Here is a 24,369-nt window from a genome sequence, read left to right as displayed (position 1 = left end):
AGGAGCAGAGGGGTGGAGGGGTGAGCAGCCCCCCCAGCCAGTGAGGACGAAGGAGGGAGGGAGAGAGGGGGGGTTTTGGCCTGTTGAGACGGGGCCCTTTCAGAGGCAGCCAGGCCGTCAGCTCATTGACGCACGGACGAGCCCTGTTACCAAGAGGCCGGCGGCCATAAAGCCAGTCATCCTTTTCACACCTCCACCCACCGGCCAGCCCTCCTCCTCATCCTGCCTCGTCTAATCCCAGCATTAATGAGTGCGCCGCAGTCTCGGACGCAGCGCCCAGCGGCATCCAGCCATGCTGGGTCCGTCACTCCATCATACAAACTTCAGGAGAAAAACCCCAACGGAATAAACTACATCCAGAATGTTCTTCCACTAGGCACAGCTGGAGAGGACAGAACGTTTTCTGTCCTCTCCAGCTGTGCCTAAAGGCATGCTTAGGACTACTAAAGGCGTGCTTAGGACACAACAGAGCAGATACATACAGACAGCAGGCAAAGGCAATGAAACAGTGAAGATAATTATCAAAATCAAACATTTTTATTACGCCATTTAGTTCCTCAATTGGGTTTTAGCACTTGCACTTTGAACAGTTGCTAGAGCAAGAGAGAAGTCTAGCCATTCACTTGCAACAGCACAAACTGGCTGAGAGTGAGGAGGAAAACTGTCACTAACTAGGTACGTCTAGAAAATTTGCTACTGCTCCTGTTCTCCTCCTGAAGGTGGTGGGGGTGGTTCCTGATGGGAAACTTGTTTTTTCTGATAAAACAAAGAGCATCTACAGCCAACAAGGTGATCTGCTCACCAACCAATCAGCATTAAATATCAGTAATGCTACTGTAGAAAAATGGAAAGATCTATTTTTTTAAATCAAAGGAAATTCCTGTCTGAAAGACTTTACAGATATAACAATATTTCAATATTTGAATCAACATTTGCACATACCCTCTAGCATTTTGCAGTCGTGTTTTTGGTATAATGGGAGGAACTGGAAGTGGCCAGGCTCCTCTTGGGAAGGCTTTGGGGAGGTTTGGGGAGTTAGCTAGCTAGCTACTTCCATATATATTCTTTTATCTATTATATAAATTATTTTAATAAACATTCTTATGCATAGTACTGTGCAAGTGCTTAAGTGCATTGTTTAAAACATTTATCTTTGCAATAAGTGTAAAAACAGCTTATATCATTAGAAGCAAATAAACAGTAATATACTACACAGTAACAAGAATGTATTATTATCAAAAAAGTAGTCGATATTTTGTGAGCTAGTTTGAAAAACAAAGTTTGATTCCAGATTTCTCTTAAATTCCCCAGCTATCACATAGATTTGTTAAATTCTATTACCAGCATTCTTGATTTATCACAATAAAGGACTGATTGAGCCAAACCAGGTGTTGGATGATTACAAATAATACCTGGCTGCCACAAAGAGGGGTTTGGAAACACAATGACATACATAAAAGTACTACTTACAGTATATATTTATATTGTGATATTAGTTGTTTCTAAATAATAAATGATTACTGATCAGATAAACAGAATTTTGGTGCCTCTTGCACAGTACAGTTTATTTCATATGCTTTACATACACAGATCAGCCATAACATTAAAACGTCCTTGTTTCTACGCTCATTGTCCATTTTATCAGCTCCACTTACTATATAGGTGCACTTTGTAGTTCTACAGTTACAGACTGTAGTCCATCTGTTTCTCTGCATACTTTGTTAGCCCTCTTTTACCCTGTTCTTCAGTGGTCAGGACCCCTACAGGACCACCACAGAGCAGGTACTATTTGGGTGGTGGATCATTCTCAGCACTGCAGTAACACTGACGTGGTGGTGGTGTGTTAGTGTGTGTTGCACTGGTACGAGTGGATCAGACACAGTAGTGTTGCTGAAGATTTTAAACACCTCAGTCCTATTTATAAGTGCTGAGAATAGTCCACCAACTAAAAATACCCCCTCTTTGTTGTCTTCATGTTTCGAAGGAAGCTAAGAGACTAGGTAAGAAAGCTAAAAACAAAACATCGGGAAATGCATTTAATAATAATCTATGGACAAATATATCATGATATGAATTTTGACAGTATCACCCACCCCTAATTAACAAGAGTGGACAGACAAAGGGATGGACAGACAAAGCATTTCCTTGTCTCTTAAAATAGCAGGCCTCAGCTATATCAAGTTACACCAAGAATATCCCTTTGCGTGCACTGAACGTAGCATAGCTCATAGCAGAGAAAAGGACTGAGTGCTTGCTATTATATCCCTCTACCAGTCGGCCGTGGGCTGTGAAGGTGTCCCTGAGAGCAGTCGCTCACCAGCCACCTTTCGAGTGCCTCGAAAAGAGAGTCAAGTGGCCTTTCGCAGCTCATCCGCGCGTACGCTATACCCTTTTGAAAGCACGCGGCCTTGAGCGCACGGGGGCGGCAGCTCGGCAGCTAACAAAAGCGCTGCATGCTAAAGGCAAGCGCTTCGCCGACAGGAGGTGGCAGACGAAGGTCAGAGGTCACGTGTAGGTCCAGTCAGGGGACGGAAAGCACCTCACGACAGGGGCAAAGGGTCGTAAACAATTTACCTCAGCTTCGTGGCTAACGGCTAATCCTAATTACGCAGAGGACATTGATTGCCCCACTCAATAAAGCTCAATTTCCTTTCATTTGAGTCAAGGGAAAGGCATCCCTGTCCGCGCCGGCGGTAAAATGTGTGTCAACGAGCTGAGGAGGGAGATATTTTCCCTTTTTATTCTTTTATGAATAAGAGCTTTTCAGTTTGGTGCGCTAATAATAAGAGCAGCCTTCCGCCACTATGTGCAAAAACCACAAGGCCTCAGCCGCTCATAGTAACCTTGGAGCTTACAAAAAGAGCGACAGCAGATCCAGAACGTGGATCTAAGCGAGTAAATGCTTTGGCTTATGACTGCCAGCGTGTAAAGAGTTTTCATCAAAGAAAAAATCTCCTTACGCAGGCCTGTTCTTCCAGCAGGTGGTCAGAACAGCTAACAGTCGCATGGTGTCTTCATGTTGATCCAAAGTCTTTGGACTCTGCCTGACTTTTTCTAAACACGCTCTCGCCTGAACTTTGCCAAAGTGCAACGACAGGAGTACTGAAGCATTAAGTCAATATGTCAGACAAATACAAATCCTCCCCCACCACCGGTCACGATGCGCAGCGGTTAAACCAGCTCACGGCTCCAAAGAAAGCAGAGCAACGCCCGGTTTTACGTGCTTTTGTTTTTCTCTGTGTTATCTCTGCTAACATTGACTTTAGGGTTTGGCCCGCAGTAGACATTAAGAAGATAAACTGTTTTTTTTACTTTTATTTTGGTAGGGGACCTGATCTAGGCTGCACATATGATTTATGATAAAGCCATGTAAAACAACTTCATCAAATCCAATAAATTACTGTCTTTATGAGGGCAATTCCAAGAATAATGGTTCACAAATAATAAGAATAATATCAAAAATGTCAGGAATGATCCATTCCCAACACATAAGATCATGAAACCCATCACTTGTAATGAAGTGCAGCACTTCGTGATGCAGAGCCTAGTAAGGGTGGGCAATGTGGTGATATGTATCATTATCGTGACAAATTACAATATGCCACAATAAGCTTACTAATAAATACTTAAAGAACACTGACCAACTGCATGTTTTATTACCAAGAGAGCTTAATTAGGACCTGATTTAATGTAGTGCAGTATGTAAAATGTTCTAAAAACAATAAAATCATTATATCCATAGTTTTAGTAGTATTTTATGAAATTAAGCACTACTGGTACATTTTATCTGCTCCAACTTAGCAAAACTTCCAGTGCAAAAGTCGGAGACTGCCTTTCATTTATTAAATTTACAGTCATAACAGCCATTATATGCAAGTTATTCATTTGTGAGGAAATAAACCGAAGCTGAATTACATGGATGGCGTGATGCAATCAACTTCTAAGACTGAACTTTGGAGCAGTGGAAAAATACTCCTGCAGATTTCTTTGAAAAGCTGAAAGCGAGTCTCCTGAAAAGAATGGAAGCTGTAATAAAGGCAAAAAGTGGACACTAAACATTGAAAAAATGATTTCTGCTTTTTTTCCTGCTTCTGAAAAATGACCAACTTGTACGTAACAGCCGTTCTGACTGGAACTGAAATAAATGAAAGGTGGTCTCTGACTTGGACAGTATCATGTATCGTGAAAATTTCTTCAAGTCGCTACAAGGAGATAGATTCTATGAGTTGCACTGACTCAAATGAAAGACACTGTCCACAGTAGTTCAGTAAGGAAGGCCCATTTTGAGACCGTCCCTCAACATGTCTTACTCATCATCAATCCACTTTTCGCTATGTCTCTGTCCAACAACGGAACAGAAGGCTAGAGTGCCAACTTAGCAAGCAGCACATCTAACTGCATGACTTAGCACTGATGCAAACACTTAACCCTTTGCATGTTCAGTAGCTGCTCCATTGTCGTGCCTTTCTTGGCCTCAATTTGTCCTTCATCCTCCATAAACAGTGATGATGTTTATGCAGGATGGAGCTCATCCCTCCTGCACCCACCACAGCCATGAATAGTCCTGACACCCACCTAAAGAGCTCTGCGAAACCTTATTCCGTTCATATCACTATTGATCAACACATGCACAGGGAGAGAGGCCAAAAAAAAAAAGACACCCACGTCATCCAATTCAACAGCTTTCTAAAAATGAGCCTCAGCATCGGCGCGCTGGTGGAGGCATTCTGCTGCGCGGTCAGTCACAGTGTTTAGCTGGGTTTCTCATGAACACGAACAGAGACTCTGCAGGTAGTTAGGGGATCACGCAGCCATCGCAGAGAACAATACACTGGTGCAAGCGTGACGTCAGGTTTCCTAGCAACCACACTCATGGGTCTTCAGTGGCGTTTTTCTTTTCAGAGTGGGATTTTCCCACAGATAGAAAACAGAAAACATCTCCAGCTTATGAGACGACGACCTTATAAGGCACATACAGGAATATTCAACCTTACAGCTTCTTTACTGTATAATAGGGCTTCAATGTACATACAACACACATGGCCTTGTTAAAAGTTAGACTACAGTCTGAAAATGAAGATGGCTTTGAGAAACTTGACTCTTGAGGGTCCCAGAGTGCCCACCATGAAATCCTCTCACCATGCACTGCAGAGGGATGGAAACGTCCACCTGCGTGAAGAGAACAAAAGCTAAAGCTGGCGAGCCGCATCGCTGAGTCCGTCTGTTATGGTAACATCAGCCTGCCCATGCAGATGGAGGTAAACACAGGCACCACGCTGCCATGGCAACGCGTCTGTGACGTCCGCAGACGAGACTGACAGCTAAAGGGCATGACCACACCCAGCTCCTCCGAGCTGCAGGAAGAACACGAGCTCAGACGTCACATCTTTAAGAGCAAAACGTGACTTAGCACCGCACCGAGCATCAGCCCGGCGCCCACGAATAGCACTGGCTCTGACGAGAGAAAAATCCTATTTATAACCCACAAACACAAACCTGCTGCTACCAGGCAAAAGTTTGAACACCACTGACTGGATGAATGTTTTTCATAACCTTTTCAGTCGAAGTTTTATGCTTAATAGGTTGAATTAAAACCACCTGCTTGTTTCTACACTCACTGTCCATTTTATCAGCTCCACTTACTATATAGGTGCACTTTGTAGTTCTACAGTTACAGACTGTAGTCCATCTGTTTCTCTGCATACTTTGTTAGCCCCCTTTTACCCTGTTCTTCAGTGGTCAGGACCACCACAGAGCAGGTACTATTTGGGTGGTGGATCATTCTCATTACTGCAGTGACACTTACGTGGTGGTGGTGTGTTAGTGTGTGTTGTGCTGGTACGAGTGGATCAGACACAGCAGTGCTGCTGGAGTTCACCTCAGTGTCACTGCTGGACTGAGAATAGTCCACCAACCACATAATCCCTGCTCTGTGGTGGGTCCTGACCATTGAAGAACTGGGTGAAAGGGGGCAAACAAAGTTAAAATGCTGTTTTTAAGTGGTCTTAGTTTCATTGGAAAATCAAGTTTCGCACCAGGAGGCAACACATGGACGTCCTTCGAAGTCAGACCGTGTGAAGTCAGTGCTACTTTTAGTATAGCAGAAAATAGACGTTAACAATCTGAGAGAAAGCAAACTAGATAAACTGGAATTGTTAACTCACACTTTCTTTCTGCCTCATTTCAGTTCAAAAACACCAGGCCAACAGGCCAAAACAGACAGCTGCCAACCAGCTCATGAACTACAACATCCATTTCACAACCTCAATGTTCCGTTTATCTCTCGCATAAACCACATGAACCCGCGAGTCGGGTGGACGAGTTCCTCCTCAGAAAAAAACTACCACCTCACTTGCACTTAAAGCAGCATTAACACTTCCCATATAGCAAGCATATATTGGTCCGCTGGCTTGATAAAGTCCACCCTCAGACCACCCAGATAAATGTCCTGGTCTACAATTGCATTAATACACATTTTAAATGCACACAGGCTTTTATTTTGAGGAATCAAATATGACAACTATTACAAACTGAGAGAAAAAAAATGACTCTAGGCCTTATATAAAATTATTTTGTTGAAAATGCTGTTGTGGACACTGTGCTAGATTGGTTACAGCTGTTTAACTGGCTTTATTTGTAATATTGCTGTTAAAATTAGTTACTAATTTACAAAGGGCAATGAAAGAAAGTAAGAAAGAAACAAAGGAATAAGTAAACTGGACTGTAAGTGGAAAATGAGCAATGAAAATTGGTATTTTGTCTATTGCTCTGCTTAACTACCCGCGGGCTGGCCATCAGTGGCCTGCTACCCTGCTATCTGATGGATTTTGATGCAGCAATGCGCTAGCTAGCATAGCTAGGGAAGTAACTTGCCACAACCCCAACCTCAACCGTTTAATTGACTGACATTTATGTGCTCCAGCTCACCAAGACTTCAGCTAGATGGCTAGCTGGCTAACATTCGCCTAGGTTGTGGGAGCTTTATCTGGATACCGCACCTGATAGCATCAATAGCACTTGTGCTAACAAGCTAAAATGTATACAGTACACAGAGGAACAGGTTTGAAAATACTTTTCACTACAGACATCCCTGCTGAATGAATTCCATGCTGGTTTATGCTGGTTTGTGCTAGTCTGGGTTTCGCAACACCAGCACACCAGCAGCTAAAACACAACATTATGCTTCGTTGGTGGCCAGCTATGCTAGTCTTTGCTGTTTTTTCTATCAGGGGGGATAGAAGGATAGACAAAATGTAGAAACGGGCAAATTTAAGCGTTTTAAATTCCCAGAACCCATGTTTACCTCAGTCAAACCAGAAAAACTGGACGTTCAAGCAAGCGGTTTTCGTTTGAGCAATGGAAGCTACCCATCCAGATGAGCTAACACTAAAGCTAGTGCTAAAGTTACCACAGGTGCAATGTAAGTTGCTAAGGAGGACTAGCAAACAAACATGTCTTGGCTGACTGATTACATTTGGGAGGAGAAGAAAGAAGGAGGCCACAGCTGCCGTTGCTAACCCACCCGCTCCTCATAGACCCCCCTGACCAGTGCTGCACATCACAGACGTTTGCAAGCACATATTACATGCATACCATGACATGTGTCACATCATGTATGAACACATGTCCTTCGGTCACTACTTCTGCACTTGAAATTAGAATTCACCCTCCATGTGAGTCCCTGACATGACATGTAGCGAAGGGACAAGGCTCTGATCACCAAGGGGGCAAGTCAGGCATGTGGAATATGGAAGCCCTGGGTTTGCGCCTTTGGTCTTATCCGTCCTTATCGAGTGAAAGCATGTGTTCTGTCCATTAGCATTAGAACGTTGATCAAAATGCTGCACCGTGGCAGGCTGTGGTGGAACGACCAGCCCTGAGGGCCAGCAAAGCAGGCTAACATCAGATTCTTTGTCTGATCATGTATGCAGGTGGTGGTAATGCGCCCGAACAGCATCATATCCTGAAACACTGCTGACTAAGCAAGCTCAGGTGGGAGAATGGGGGAGGGGGTCTTAAAGGGGAACTCACAGTTTAACATAATTAAACGGATGTAAATAAAGTCATTCAGAGTGGTTTGGTGTGAAACGTTTCGTTCTAGAGAAACTTGCCGTTCACCAGGCATCTGAAGAGTTTAATGCATCTGAAAGCGCCCTGAAAGTTGTTATATGAAATGACTTGATATATACTGATGTCTAACACAATGTTTTATGGTAGGTTTGTGATAACGTTTTGGCTCAAAATGTATTTTAATCCATTTATTTTAATCCATTCATGGTGGAGGGATACGTGCAGGGTGTTGTAAGGCAAAACAGTCCCTAAAGAAAAGGTACTTTTTTCAGTTTTACCAATATTTTACAGTGATCGACATTATATATAACTCAAAAGACACGTGTAGGTTCACTGGTGGTTTTGGATGGTAAATTAATGGCTATGTTTGTGTTGTAGACATGGCGACCCCTGGTTCCTATCACCACCACTAGAAAGAAATCTGAGTATGTTTCTCTACAATGAAGCATTTCTCATCAAACCACTCTGTAACACTCTGTTCACATTCAAGGACTGAATTATTGATTTAAAAAATTGGTGGAATGACTTTTTAAGCATGGCTAATAAAATTAGCTTGCATTCCATTTCTGTGTGACTAGAAAACATTGCCATGATTCTCCTCTTAGTCAATCAGTTTGCTTCTTTAGCCCAGCAATGGCGCTAGCAGAGGCTAATGTTGCTAACAAGTATATGCTACACCAGTTAGCGTAGTGCAACCCGCACAGCTAAATCATCTGTTTCAGACTGAATTGTTAAGAAATTTCAAATTAGTGGAGTCTAAGCTTGCATAACCTGTTAGCTACATTAGCATCGTAGCTCCAGACATGCCTTGGCTGACTGGCTGGGGTAATGGGAAACTGAATACACTGAATGCCATGCTAGGTGAAGTCACTGCATGTGGCACTGCAATAGCATTGTGAAATTTTGTCTTTAGTACGCAACCCAGCTCGAGGATGAGCCGGGTCACGCGAAATGCTGGATCTGAAGCCCTAGCCCTACCCTGCCAGGGAGGATGCGGTCAGAAACAATGGCCAGCTGACCTCTTCTCCATCATCAAGGGAACTGGCTGACCCTGGAGTGAGGGCGCGGGCATCACTAAAGTGGCTTCCAGTAATCCTCCTCACGTCTCCTTACGCCTCTTCTGAGCACCTTATGCTCTAAGTCAACTATAAAGATTGGTAACTACACAGCTATAACTTGAGACACACAGTTTTACTGGTTTTACAGGGCTTGTTATTGGCATATTGACATTCTGCATCTTCTCTGGATCTCAAAAAACCAGCCCCGTTAAAGAGTCCAAATTTCTTGACATAAATGCTAAATATTTGAGGATTTATGAACACTGAGCATTGAATATTTCAGCATCAAAATGTTTTTCAACACACAAACGCATTCATAACCACAACGATTCAACACAAGGCCAATACGACTGACCTAATAACCCCAATACAGTACAGAACCAATGATCAGTTGCCTAATATTCTACGATCACTCCATTAACCACTGCGAGAAAAAGCCAGAAAGTGCTCTTCAATAATAGAGGACTCCTCTGTATCCGTCTACAGCGATGCACGTCCAATATAGCAATGCAGTGGAAAAAATAGACCTTCAGTTACAGCTCACCACAGAAGGAAAAAGGGGGGGGGGTGTCGGGGGGATGTTAGTGCTGCAATCACCTGCTCCACTGTCCACCCCCCCAACCCAACGGCCTGTTGGGAGCCCCACCCCCCCGCACAGCTGGTTGGCCGTTCCTCCTCGCCCCGTCCTCTTTCCTCTCTCTCTCTTTGTACGTCATGCGATTTTCTTATTTAACAATCAAGCCTGAAAATGCGTAGGAAGAAAGACGAGCTAAATATAGACGCAGCCACAATAGCACACGCCACGAGCGCACCACAAAAACTCTTCTCCAGCACCAGGAGGAGCGTGGCGGGCGATAAGGGCCCAAATCTGCAAAAGCTGCTGCTGAATCTCTGCCCCCGTCGCTCGTAAAAGAGCGAAGCACCAGTTCACACGGCCGTAACAAGACACAGAGCAAAGTTCTCACCGTATAAACTGGGTCACAAGGCTCATCCATCAAGTTGCACACCGGAGTCGTGTTATTATGAAGGAGGTATTGACCTCTGCTATGAATCTGTTATGGTTAAATGTTCCAATATACACATAGAATATGTTACTTTTTAATACTGGACATTACTTTTTTAAGTATGGATGGTTCTCAGCTGTGTAACCTGGGCACTATATCGGTCAACAGTACTATATTTGTACTTCTTTAGTTACACTTAGAGATGGTTTTCCACACCCAAATTAAGCCTAAAAATGACTAAAATTTCCAATTTTTTCCATCAGCATTGCAGTTCTGTCCAGGATTTGGCCTAATCCCTGTTCAGGAAACCGACCCTTAGTGTTACTCTTCTCATTTATCTCATCTAGAACAATACATACGTTATGCATAACATTTACTTGCACTTCTTTACTCATTTTACTACAGGTTTATTACTTATTCCTTAATCTCAAGACTGATATAAACGACAGTAAGTATCATGAAACTAATATGTAGTTAGAACTGAATCGTGGACCCACATACAGACGCTCACCCTGCATTCACAGTAACAGGCGACAGAGCGACAGGAGACCAGTCATTTCCTATAGCAGTAGGCAACTTGTACCTTTAGCAATGAGCAACAAGCAACACCGCAAAAAATTCATGTTGACAGCTTTATGCAAATGAAGTAAGACACGGTGAATCTACTCCCAACATCGTAGCGCAAAAACAAGGTAAACTCATAACCCATTGCTTGTAAACTTAGTTCTACACACAGCTGTGTGCAAAACTTTGAACACCCGCAGTCAAATGACATGCTTTGTTGCTTTTCAAAGTGGAAGTAAACACATAAACAGAGAACACACTTAAACATGGTATATTACTGCACATTTTAATGCACAATTAAAAGTTATTTGCTGAGTTGAACATAAAAAAAACATAAAATATAAAGTGTGTCATAACTTTTGCACAGGCCACCTTTCATGATTTACTAATTCCCCAATATGTCTAACAGCAATTGTACATTAAAATGTGCATAAGTGTGTTCTCTGTAGAGGATGTGTTCACTTATAAAATCAACAAAACATGTCATTTGACCAGGGACATCCACTCTTTTGCTTACAACTGTACATCACTCTTAAAAAAGATGGTTCTTCAAGGGTTCTTTAGTAAAGTGGTTCTGCATATAATGAATCACAACATGAAAGGGTTCTTCAGATTGATGGAAAATGTGCATGAATGTGCTACAGATGGTTCTACATAGGGCCTTTTTGAAAAGGGTTCTATACAGAACCGTCTACAGCACATTATCCAACAATCGGAATAACTATTTCATGATGCAAAGAACCCTTTAATCATGCAAAGGGTTCTGTAAGTGTTCATGGTTCTACATAGAACCATGTTTCTTTACCAAAGAGCCCTTGAAGAATCATCTTTTTAAAGAGTGTAGATTAGTTATACACTCCTGTCAGAAGCTGGACAGTGTACACACCCATATGTGCCAAAAAGAGACAAACCTGGGGCGACAATAGCGACATGTGCCTGCATGTTGCCTCCTAATGTGAACATAAACTTGCACGTTCACATTAGGAGGCAACATGTTGCTAAGGCTGCCACACACGCTGTTGTAAGATGCACTTCAAAAGCACTGTGTACATCTTCCCTTGACCACTTGAGGCCTGCTCCGTGCAGCGACACACTTCTAGTGTTTGTTGGCAACGTAGTTCCAGTGCTAAGCTAAAGAAGCAAAGCATGTGCTGGCTGATTGTCTACCTCTAAGTATCTGTGTAGTATACAGACAGCATCCTGAAGAAGCATTAGCATTTTTGCTAATTCTGTAAACTGTATAGCTCTTCCTAATATGCAAATGTGGTCTGCACCGATCCTCTGCTGCTACTGTCGGTCTGCAGACTCCATCGGGATTTTAATAGTTTCTATCAGCCTATCCAGAGCAGCGTAACACTCATCGCTCTTACAAATTCAAGACCTTGATGCTAAAAGGGTCCAAATACGTCTGCTTACAGTCATAAGCAGAACGCGCCATGGGAAATACACATACTGGAGTAGCTGGCAGGCCCTGCGTGCACAAGCTTCGCTCCAAAGAGATTCCGAACCTTTTAGGCTTTATAAAAACAGAGGAATGCCTGAGTGGTTATAATTCTACCATCCACAGACGAACAGACAAAGCGGGGTCTTCACACGGAGACACAGACAAGGCAGGTATGAAGAGAGATCTGGAGAGAGAGCGAGAGAACGAGTGCGAAAAAACGCCGAGAAGAACAAGTGCGAGGGTTGGCGCCAGGCCGGGATTAGCGCGTGAAAACTGAAGCACCACCTCGCAGTACTCCAGCCGGAGCACCATTATCCACTCACAAGTACAGCATGCTATGACGCTGCCGTGAAGTGGAATAACAAAAGGCTTTTTGTGAGAATCTAATGCGAGTTCAAGCCTCTCTTGATTGCGCTGAAGTACAGGTGTCAATGAGAGACAGGTGGGTGGGGGGAGGGCATCACGAGTGTGACAACCACTTCAGCTTCTGTTATTCAATGCGGGAATTAACAGGCCGTTTAGGGCCCGTTAACGCTGAATGAGAATCGACGAGCCTCCACTTTGTCCTCCCTAAATGGCCCTCGTATGACCACTTTGGCTGTCCCGACGGGAGCCTATGAGACGTCTAATGCTTTTCCACCTGTCATTTCTGACTGCTGATAGCATTCGAAGCTCTGGCTGAGCTGGTCTTTAGCATGACAAGGCACGATGGGAACTGGACAACACTCACTTGTGTATATGTACATATATATAAGGTGGGTGAACACATGCATAATATATTGATCTCATATTTACTGTCTGTCTCATGCATGTCTAGTGCATGAATCACACATATATGTCTGACACAAACATTGAAATTTCAATTGAAACTGAAAATTAAAATGAAATACACCAGAAATATATGTAACATACCAAAAACCTTATATAACATGAAGCTAACATATATGAGCAATATATGCCATCCATATATGAATAATGCTTTCTACCATATATTGTTAAATTAGTTCATATATGTTGATATATGACTGAAATATGTGAAAACGGCCCATTTCAAATAGGTGTATATGTCACATATATGTCCATATGTGACTAATGTAAGCTGGATAAAAGGGAAATCCATATATGCTAATATATGTCATATATTTGAAATCCATATACTGCCATGTATCAGATTTCCGTATGTATTCATGCTAGTCTAAGCTTCTTTATGCTGGTCTGGTGCAGGTTTAGCTGGTCACCAAGCCTGTCCATGCTGGTTGACCAGCATATCTATATCCAAAACACAACATATGCTGGTTTTGCTGGTGATCAGCATATTAACATTACTGCTGACCAGAATACCAGCATCTAAAATACAACATATCGCTGGCTTTGCTGGTGACCAGCTATGCTAATCTATGTTCGTTTTTAATTTATGTGTAATCAATAATCATAAAAGCTATGAAATGTAAACCAAGAAGTGTAGTTTGTTTGAAGTATGGTATCGTAGCCAAGCTATTTTGGATGCCTGAAGTAGGACAAGAACATAATAATGAAAATATCACAGTACAGCGGTGTTTAATGAAGAAACCTTTGCCTTATATGAAGTTTTTGCTCATGAAATTACCACCACAGCAAAAAGGATTCTTTCCGCTAGCGCATTATTTCCTGTGTTGTGTTAGCATCAAGCTAACAGTGCCATACATCAATTCCCCCAGACCGGGTTTGATATTACTTAAGGCAGCTAAACATAAGACAGACATGAAGAATGTAAGACAGAGTAACGTATTCTTTACTTTTATTTTGCAGTTTTACAGTGAACTCAAACACTGGAGGAGCGGTTTAGCCTGTTACCTTTTGCTTAGCCTGCTATCCTTCAGCCGAATTGTTAAGAAAACAAATTATCAGCCTCTCAGTTTAAACAAAGCCGGGTTCATAATTCATCTGTCAATACAAAGCATAATATCCATCCACAACAGAATGTTTTTAGCATTGTCTTGTGCATTAATACAGAGTTGAATTGTGAGCGAGGCAGTCATGGGTGCACGTATACAGAGTATTTTGCTACAGCTTAGAGCGCAGCTCAGCCAATGGAGAGTTTAGGACCAGAACTACCCATTAATTAATATTAGTGATTAATTAAATCAAATCAAGCTTTACTGTCACACAAACAGCCATACACAATATAAAGTGCAACTGGAAATCAGAATATACATAAAAAAAGATAAGAATATAAAAAAGGGAAAGAGAATATTAAAAATATATAAAAATATGAAAATAAAAATGATATAAAAAACAAAGATATACAATATGACTATGTAAAACATAATAATCTATCTGTAGGGTTATAAATGTAAAAAAAAAGTGCAGACATTTTAGCACAGTAACCCAGCATCACCTAAACCTTCTGCTGCTTTCCAAGTACAGTAGATGTGTCATCAAATATCATTTCGATATGTGTTTCATATCAATACGTTCATTTATCAAAAGGGGTAAAAAGGTGAAGAAACAGTGTTTTTGTCTTTGCTGCCAGTGAAACCAGCCAAAAGGTAGCGATGGACGATCTGGCTATGAAGGAATCGAAATCAGAACACTCTGTTTAGCACCTTGTTCTCGTTCCTCGTCGTCAGAAGGAGCCTGCCAAAAATAAAAAACGCATCCCACATCACACGCTAATGAGCCCTGTACCTGTAAATGAAGGGAGCGATGAGCGATTGTGCTGCAGCCCTGCTGTACTATGACTAATCAAATATGGTGTGATGCAGAGGAAGCCTCGTAGCACTGGAGAGCAGAAGAGGAAAAAGGCCTGACCGGTAAAGCGGCCGCAGAGAGGCTCCAAAAGGAAGCTGACGGGGCAATTCCTCAACAGTCATGACCCCGCTGCTTCCTGACGCTGCAAAGGCCCAAATGGCTCTGGACTACAGGTGGGAGGGGTTGGGGGGATACTTCCTGCTTCAACAGGAAGCAGAACTGAAAGCAGCCGTTTGGCTCATGGTCCTGAAATAGCTTAGCTGGTGGCACAATATTCCAGCTGTTCATTTGATCTTCGGCCTCTAAAAATACCGCAAGAAAACGCTGAGCTAAAACCGTGACAAGGCCGCGGAACGGAGCAAAACAGGGAAAACTCTGTGCATGTTTTGTAGAATCCGGTCTTGCAGGATCATCAGAGCCAATCCTGCGATCTTCAAAAACGAAGGCATCTGTTTGTGAACTGGGATTAAAGCCTTTGTAAAAGGTACCAGCCAGCTGCACGTCGCCCTCATCATACAGGCTACGCATAGATGCAAAGGATGTAATTATTTCTTGCACCAAAAAAGCCACAACTCCAGAACTCCTTCCCTCTAAGACATGACAGCTTAGCCTGTAATCCAGTGAAGCAGCACATTTAGTCTGCTGATTGCTGATTAGAGACTCAGACCAAAGGGACAAAGAGAAATGTGCACGGCGTGATGCTATGACCCAAACACAAAGACAGCTCAGTGATACACATTATAATCTACACAGGCCCAAAGAATATCATACAGGGGGCTACTTCACATCGCATGATTTCCCAGTTAAGCTGAAAACGCCAAAAGTAGGAACCGTCCAGTAAGAATGTCCTTCACCTCTTCTCTTAATATACAGGCCTTTTGGGTAAAGTTGCTCCGAAAGCATCTTTGCACAAATTCCTAGATGGCAGAGCGAGCATAACAATAAACACTCTCTCTGACAGTTAACTCCCTAAAATCCCAGGCTTATTACATATTAAGGCTTATTATTTAGTAACTACAGGGACTACAATGCAAACTGGCTGAGCTATTCTTAGGATATAGAAGTGTGTAATAAAACTTCGGGCCTGCCAGCGGACCCTGGCCATTAAAGGGGTTGAAATGATCTTAATACTAAGGTCCTTTTGGGAAACTGAGCCCTGGCTGAGAAACCTGGTTGCCTTTAACACGCCCCCCCCAAGCATATATATATATATATATCTTAGTATTAAGATCATATACATATAAAAACATAATGTAATGAAGGATACCAAGTCATATGTAATATATGGGCCATTCATCCAAATATAGGCCATGGTACAATAACAAACGGTCATTTTAGTACATCAGCAAAGTGTGTCAAAACATGGTGGGCGGTAAACATTATTCCCTCACCCAGTAGTTAAAGCTATCAGCCAATCCCAGCACAGTAGGCGTTAAAAATAGCAGTCCACAACTCAGTCCATGAGTTCACTAATTATTGATCAGGTAGCCCAACAGTTACCCACTCACCACAAATACACCTCAGCTGTGACCATGTGACCCTAATGTGAAAAAAATTAAAATAGCCTCAAAAGCGATTAACCCCACCACTCCCCAAGCCACACCCCCCTAAAAAAAAGTCGAGCTGGTTGCTAAGACTATGGACCTTTATCTCACTATTTATTGTTTAGTCTATTGTCAGAGATCCACTTTCATTGATTTCATGTAGTAATTCACTTTTACATGACCGATTCCATTTCATCGTTTACTATTATACCCCACCTTTAAGACTGATGTATGTAAATGAGCTCTGCCTTGATTGGCCGCCCTGTATCGCGCCTCATTTAAAAAGCAGTCTGGGCTAAAACACTCCTTATAACTTCAGCATGAGTGGGCGGGGCTAAAGTGGTGTTTTTGTGATGTCACTGTTTTAGTCTAAGTGTCCGTATGTCCAGACCGGGCAGTAATTTGTATTGCTTGAAAGTTTATAATATTACACACGAAACTCTTCAAATAAAAAAGGCAAGGAATTTTTCTTTTCCTGTTAAAGAACCGCAAACACTATCACACACAGCCCGACGCAGAAATATCCCAGGTCTTAAATGAAATTGATTTTAAAAATTGATCTGCCTTAAAGAAAGAAAAAATAGTGCCAGTCATCAGGTACACACACTGCCATGTGAACAAGGTTAGTGTGCTGTGGTGGCTCCTCGTGTATGTATTTATCCTACTTGGTGCCATTATTCACAGTTCGATGCACCCTGTCGTGCAGCACTACACACTCCAAAAACATGGTTCTTCAGTAAAAGCAATGGTTCTATTTAGAACCATGAACCATTTGCATGCTTAATTGGATCTTTGCATGGTGAAAAGGGTCTTCAGATTGATGGAGAACCATTTTCAAAAAGGTTCTATACAGAACAGAACCCGTTTCACCATGCAAAGAACCGTCTAAGCATGGAATGGTTCTATATAGAACTAATGGTTTGCCCTTCATTAAAGAACCCTTGAAGAACCATCGCTTTTTAAGCGGCAGCAGAGAATAACACCATGGCACAACTGCAACGTGTGCAGCACCTCAACACAAATGCAATGTGTGTTCAGCAGAAAATAGGACCACAGCACAAATTGCAGTGCACATGGTGGGCAAAACCCCCCACAACAACAACAGCGGCGGAAAATAGGAAAGAAATTGGAACGAGGCTGAAGCTGGTTTCCTATTCGCCAGCTTGTTGTTCGAATTTTCCCGTTCCACCTTAAATAGTGCAGCATTTACATCCTAGCGCCTCAGGTTCATAATGTAACTGCTGCACCATTTAAGGTGGAACGGGGATATTCGAACAACAAGCTGGCGAGCAGCTCTGAATCAAGCCCAGCAGCCGTGCACCGGGCTGAGGGCAGCATGGGGCAGATAGACAGGGGTAAACAGAGGGGCCTCCTGCACCCTGCTCTGATTTGCCCCCTCCCCCCGCCCCTTTCCCCCCTCTCTCCCCCCTCCCCACCTCTTTACCTCCAGGGTGCGGATCTCGTGCTGGGTGAGGTCGTTGGTGGCGGCGCATTTGGTGCGCAGCCCCTGCAGGCTGGAGATGGAGATCTCGATCATGTTCTGGAGGAGCTGGCACTGGTGCAGCGCGGCCGTGGCGGTGGCGGTGGCCGTGGCCGCGGCGGCGGCGTCCCTGTCCGGCCGCTGCTCATCGCTCTCCACCACCATCGTCCCTCCGCGCTCAGCAGAGCCGCACTGCATCCCTCAGCATCGAGGAAAAAAAAAGAGAAGAACGCACCCGAAACGCGCATGCACGGAGCCGTCACACTCGCACTCGCACTCGCGCGCGCACACATACGCGGTCACATACTCGCACGATACACGCGCGCGCGCACAATACACGTTTCAACACCGGACCCCTTCAAACAAATTAAATTAAAGAACAAAAAAAAAAAAAAATCAAAAATAAAACGAGTAGATAAATAAACGAATAGACAGAGAGTCCAGTGTGACCGTGCTGCTCGCGCGATCCTCTCGATGTCCTGCCCCCCTCTCTCATGCCAGCTCGCGCTTATGGAGGTCTATTTACTTATTTATTTATTTTGTATTTATTTATTTAATTATAAACGCGACTGTCAGCTGGGAGAAACGGCGTAGGGCACGCAATGCACGCTGGGTAATGTAGTCCGTACGTTACAGCGGCTGGAAAACAAACAGCTGCGGACAAAGAAGGAAGGAAGGGCTACATGAAGAAGTGTTGCTTTGCACAATCACGTGTTCTTCCACTGCTCTATAAACTATATATATATATATATATATATATATATATATATGTCTGTGTGTGTGTGTGTGTGTGTTTGCATATGTATGTGTATATGTATATATGTACACATACATGTTTATATACATATGTATAACATATATTTACAGGCCTATTGTGATATGTAACATGTCTACATGGACATGTAACATGTAGGCCTCATTACTGAGGGCACGGGGGGATAAGCTTTGCATCAGGGATGGATTACTGACCATGCAGGTGTCCAAAGGAGCCTCTAACTGCCAGGAACCCAAAGCCCCGAGGTGCCTCAACAAGTGAGGATAAATAAGTGTACACATTCTCTACAGGGAAGAGACTTAAACATGGCATTTTTCTGCAAATTGTAGTGCACAATTTCTATTTATTTGCTGAGTTTACTACACCAGAAACAAAATTAAGCATGAAATATGAAATGTGCCATAACTTTAGGTTTTATTTTGTCCCCTCGGTATGTTAAATTCAGCAATAAGTGTGCAAAAATCAATAATTGTGCATTAAAATATACAGAAGTGTGTTCTCTGTAGAGGATATAGAAACTTATTTTTAAATTAACAAAACATTTCCAACTTTTCCATTTTAGTATTTAAAAAAAAAAAAAGTTAAAGGAAGAAGTCAAACAATCCTGAAACCTGAGGTTGCTGCAGCCCCCTTGGCAGCCCCCCCCCCACCCCGCGTCCCTGAGCTCAACAGACAAACCGATTGTTAAAAAACGCACATTTTCACACTCACGCTTGCTCAAACGCACAACAGGCTGCCATCTCGCTTGGCCTACAATATAGTGTTCTAGTTTTGTACAACTGCGTCTGACAAGGTTTTCACATGAATATATAATCACAACAGAGTGAGAATGAGAGGGAGAGGGAGGTTTGGCGGGGTGGGGTGGTCTTGGGACATGCTGACAACAAATATTTCTCATCTCTCTGAAGGTGTGATGTTCTCCCATATTAAACGTTCCCATCTCAGCGCTGAGTCATTCTCCAAGCATTGCCTCTCACTCCATCTGTTCCTCAGAGAACACTCAGTCTCTGAAAGGCCTCGCAGTCTTTCTACGTGAAGAATCTCAGAGAAATATACTTTCTGGACTCGACCTTTACTGTCGTCTCCTGCTGTCACCACTATTGGCTACCTTATGTCTGCCATGCAGGTCAGTGAATCACCAAGTAAGGCTAGTGGACTCATCATGATGAAGCTCCTCAAACGAGCGGCTGAACGTCTTCCATATTATGGCGACTTGACTTTCCTCCAGACCACTTTCTCAGGGTATGTGTGGAGTCTGGGTGACTGGTTGACACACAAACTAGACTAATACACTCCAAACCAATTAACCCCTTCAACTTTTTGATCTTGAGGCTTATTATTCAGTTATTACTGTGATTTACTCAGTAACCTTTAAAGAAAACTCATACATTCAAGTTATTTATTTAATACAGGGGCTGTTTCTAGCTATAAGTGATATATAGGCTGTTGTATAGGCCCCCTGGTCTTCAGGGGGCTGCACAATTATGCATTTGTTGCACTAGAACACCAAAACCAGACATCTGTAATGTGGAATAAGCTTTTGAGTCATTCTATGGAAATATTTTTGTATCCCTAGTGTTTATGGATATGTATTACAATTGAAAAACATGTTAGGGTTACAATTTATTTATATTTTAAAATAAAACAATTTTAACAATTACACCTTCTTGAGCCTCAATTTAGCAATACTGGTTTTTAAATCAATTATATAGAATTCAAAGCACCACAGAAGAGCTCGTCCTCACAGTCATGAGGTAAAAAACATGTATTTTCTGCTATTTTAACTGCAATCATTTATACATGACTGTGAAATATATGATTTAAATGACATAAAGAAAACAAATAAATATTATAAAATATATAATGAAAGTTCTGGTCCCCAGGAGTCGTGTCACTGGTGTTACTGCGTAAAAAAAATCTCTTATTTTGAAATAAAGATCACACTGATGACATCACTTGACTTCCTTTTACCTGTTTTCTGAAGATCTATGAAGAAAAGCACATGGTGAGTCCACTGTGTCTTTCAGTTATCAGAGATTTTCTCATTTAGCTCATGATTTCATATGAAGCTTTTAGTTGAAGTCACTGGTGTGACCGACTTTATTCTTAGGTCATTGTGAAAAAATAGAATACAAATGGATTAAATGACATATTTTAGTGGATGTTCCATGATTGACAACATGTGGTTTGATGCTCTGTAGCAGCCATTTTATAAAATGCATTTTTCATTAAAAATGTCTCTGGTGTTCCCTTTCTTATGTGTAACAATAATGACCATCAGTAACACCAGTGACTCCTATGGATAGATAAAAAAGTGGACGTTTCTGTAGAATGACCCTTTTATGGACAGACGAGACTAAATTTGAATTTGGGATTATTTGGATTGTGAGGAGCAGAAAGTTCAACCAACTTCTGAGACTGAACTTTGGAGGTGTGGAAAGCAGATTTCTTCGTAAAACTGAAAGGAAATCTCCTGAAAAGATTGGCGGGGGTGGGTGTGGGTGGTGTACTGATTGGCCCCCAACCAAGATGTCGCTTAGAGCTCCCAACAGCCCTGGTTAAGAGTGAAGATTCGTAGATATCCATTTTAAGAGGTTAAAATATGTCTGAAATGTAAACTATGGACACATCAGAACAAAAGAAAGACCTCAGTATTGATTGGTTTTATAGAACCAATAAGCAACTTGCTTAAACCAGTCTTACAGCAATAGGTGCCGGCTTTCAAGCACAAGTATTCCCAGTATTTAAGACTTCAACAGAAATATCGTATAGCCTACTTTTAGGCCCAGTGTTTAAACATATTTGGCATGCATTGGTGAGGACTACCTGTAGGATTTTGCTGACATTACCTGTTGTAGCTTCTCTTTTGCTAGCCACACTTTTGGTATTCGATAGCTACTATCCCTAACTGGACACAAGCAATGATTGAGATGGTGAAGTTTGGCAAATGCAATGTTGAAAACAACATAAAGTACAGGACTGTGCAAAATCAGAGGCCTCCCACCATTTATTCCAGTCCTCAGATCTGAAGCATAAGTGAAGCTTGATTTTCCAGCTGTTTTTCTGATGGGGACAGTTCTGGTGGTCTACCAGGTCTTCCACGTGGTTGTTAGTCCCATTTTCTACTTTGACGTTCCCCTTCCCCATGCAAGTGGATTATCTTATATCTAACCCCCTCAGAAACATCTGAAAAATAACTTCTACTTAATGGCTATTTTGATTAGAAAGTGAATAAATGAAGGGTGGTCTCTGACTTTTGCACAGTTCTGTATTAGCCAAGCAGAAAGTATAAAATACAGATCACATTTTGAGGGCTGGGATATCAGCACTGTCATATTATACAGACGTCATGTCCTGCATTTGTACCTCCATCAATTCACTATATTCCAGCCTATGCATGCACAAATCTCCCCACCTGAAGGATGTGTAAGGTGTCCTCCACAAGCATCAGAAAAGTCCAAAGTTCCCATTCAGTGACCGTCTTCAGGGACAAAACCTGTCGTCTAGACTTGCGTCCAGCAATGACAGGGATTCCCCTGCACTTGAGCTCACCTCACTGCGCCTTTGAGGCCAAGACGAGGCCGTGAGCCTTAAGGCTTCAAATCCAATTAATGCAACGTGAACAACAAGGAGTTACATCGCAATTGCTGTCTGTTGTGCCATGTTGTTCAAATCGGTTCCTCAACAGAGCACTTTTAGCACTGCACTTGCATGTATAAACAGTAATTAGAAGCACCTATAGCACTTACAGACATTGGCCATATTATCAGAAACACCTACCATATAATATACACTCTTCAATTCAAGCTTTCTTTAGAAAAGGAAATGATTCAATTTAGATCCATGAGTTGTATAGATCTTTTTGCATGCTTAAATGGTTCTTTGCATGGAGAAATGGTTCTTCAGATTGATGGAGAATGTGTTGTATATGGTTCTATATAGAACCTTTTTGAAAATTGGTTCTATAGAGCACCAAAAAGTGCTCTTTTATTGTTCTGATACTAGGCAACCCTTTTATATATAGAACCATATACAACACATTCTCCATCAATCCAAAGAACCACTTCACCATGCAAAGAAACATTTAAGCATGAAACGGTTCTATATAAAACTCATGGTTCTAAATTGAACCACTCTTCAGTGAAGGGATATAGCACCAAATAGTGTTCTTCTATTGTTATGATATCCAGCAACGCTTTTTGGTGCTATATAGAACCATAAACAACACATTCTCCATCAATCTGAAGAACCATTTCACCATGCATGAAACTGTTCTATACAGAACTCATGGTTCTAAATAGAACCATTCCTCAGTGAAGGCATATAGGACCAAAAAGTGTTCTTCTATTGTTACGATACTAGGCAACCCTTTTTGGTGCTGTATAGAACCATATACAACACATTCTCCATCAATCCAAAGAACCACTTCACTGTGCATTTAACCATTTGAGCATGAAATGCTTCTATAAAGAACCCATGGTTCTAAATAGAACCATACCTTTACCAAGGAACCCTTGAAAAAACATCTTTTTTAAGAATGAGGTGAACAATCACTGTCCGTAGCACCACCCAAATAATTTCTGGTCAGTGGTGGTCCTATGGTGCCCCCTCTCCATTGATGTTGCTTGACAAATTCTGCAGCAACAGATGGGCTACAGTCATTTACAGTTACTTGTGTACCTACATGGTGGGTGTTCCTGATAAAATGGCCACTGAGTGTAGATGTGAGGTAGATGTGCCCAAATAACTGCATGCACTGCAGCCCCCTGTGTATTTGCGGCTGCTGTACCGCAGTCTCTTAATCCTGCTGGGCCACATAGCTATTGGCCAGGCCTCGGGTCGCATTTCAGCCTGCAGGAATCTCTCCCCAGCGTCACAGCAGAGCAAATTGGATTGAAGGGAATATGATAGTCTGTCCCCTGATGACTGAAAGCACCTGAGCCAAGCAGCTTTGTGTGCCTTCGTCCCTGCCTACCTCCACACGACACACACATGACAGACCTCGCTCCAGGTAGACTGTGCATTTTCACAATAAGCTCCAATTAGAGCCATTTCCAAACCTTATTACATTGTTACATACAGTACTGTGCAAATATCAGAAAACAACCTTCATTTATTTACACCAGAACAGGCTTTAAAAGGGAATTCCATCATTTTTTTTTTAAATTTCTGAATAATTCTGTGTGAGATGTGGACAGAGTCATTCATACTGGTTTAATGTGAGATGGTTCATTGTAGAGAACGTACAGACTCTGATTTCTTTACAGTGGTGGTGATGGGAACCTGGGGTCACACTGTCTACAACACAAATATACCCATTTTATTTACCATCCAAAACCATCCAAAACCACCAGTGAACCTAAATGGGCCTTCTGAGTTTTTATTGATGATGGTAATGTTGATAATACTCAGAAATCTGCGAAAATAAGTTTTCTTTGGGGACTATTTTGCCTTAGAAATACATTTTAGGCCAAACCTTTATCACAAAACTATCATAAAACCATATTTCAGACATCAGGCAGTACATATTTAATAATTTCATGTAATAACTTTCTGTGAGGGAGCTTTCAGAGGCTTTGAACTCTTCAGACGTCTGGTTTCTATCACCACCATTCTGATTTGACACGTTTCTCTAGAGCAGAGCGTTTCACACCAAACCACTCTGAATGACTTTCTTTCCATCTGAACCCTTTAATTGTG

General features: G+C 42.2%; 1 protein-coding gene across 2 annotated transcripts in view; it reads right to left on the bottom strand.

Annotated features, from left to right (window-relative positions):
- Nucleotides 1–18,386, bottom strand: part of ksr1a (kinase suppressor of ras 1a) — a 59,774-nt gene extending 41,388 nt beyond the window's left edge. For both annotated transcript variants that reach the window (XM_036594361.1, XM_036594362.1), the window contains exon 1: nucleotides 17,859–18,386. In XM_036594361.1, the coding sequence (XP_036450254.1) occupies nucleotides 17,859–18,092 (234 nt within the window). In that variant the 5' untranslated portion in view covers nucleotides 18,093–18,386. The remainder of the gene's footprint in view (nucleotides 1–17,858) is intronic.
- Nucleotides 18,387–24,369: the final 5,983 nt, after the last annotated feature.

This window comes from Colossoma macropomum, unplaced genomic scaffold, assembly GCF_904425465.1.
Source record: "Colossoma macropomum unplaced genomic scaffold, Colossoma_macropomum, whole genome shotgun sequence".
Taxonomy (NCBI): Eukaryota; Metazoa; Chordata; class Actinopteri; order Characiformes; family Serrasalmidae; genus Colossoma; species Colossoma macropomum.
This window is presented reverse-complemented; position numbering and strand designations above follow the sequence as displayed.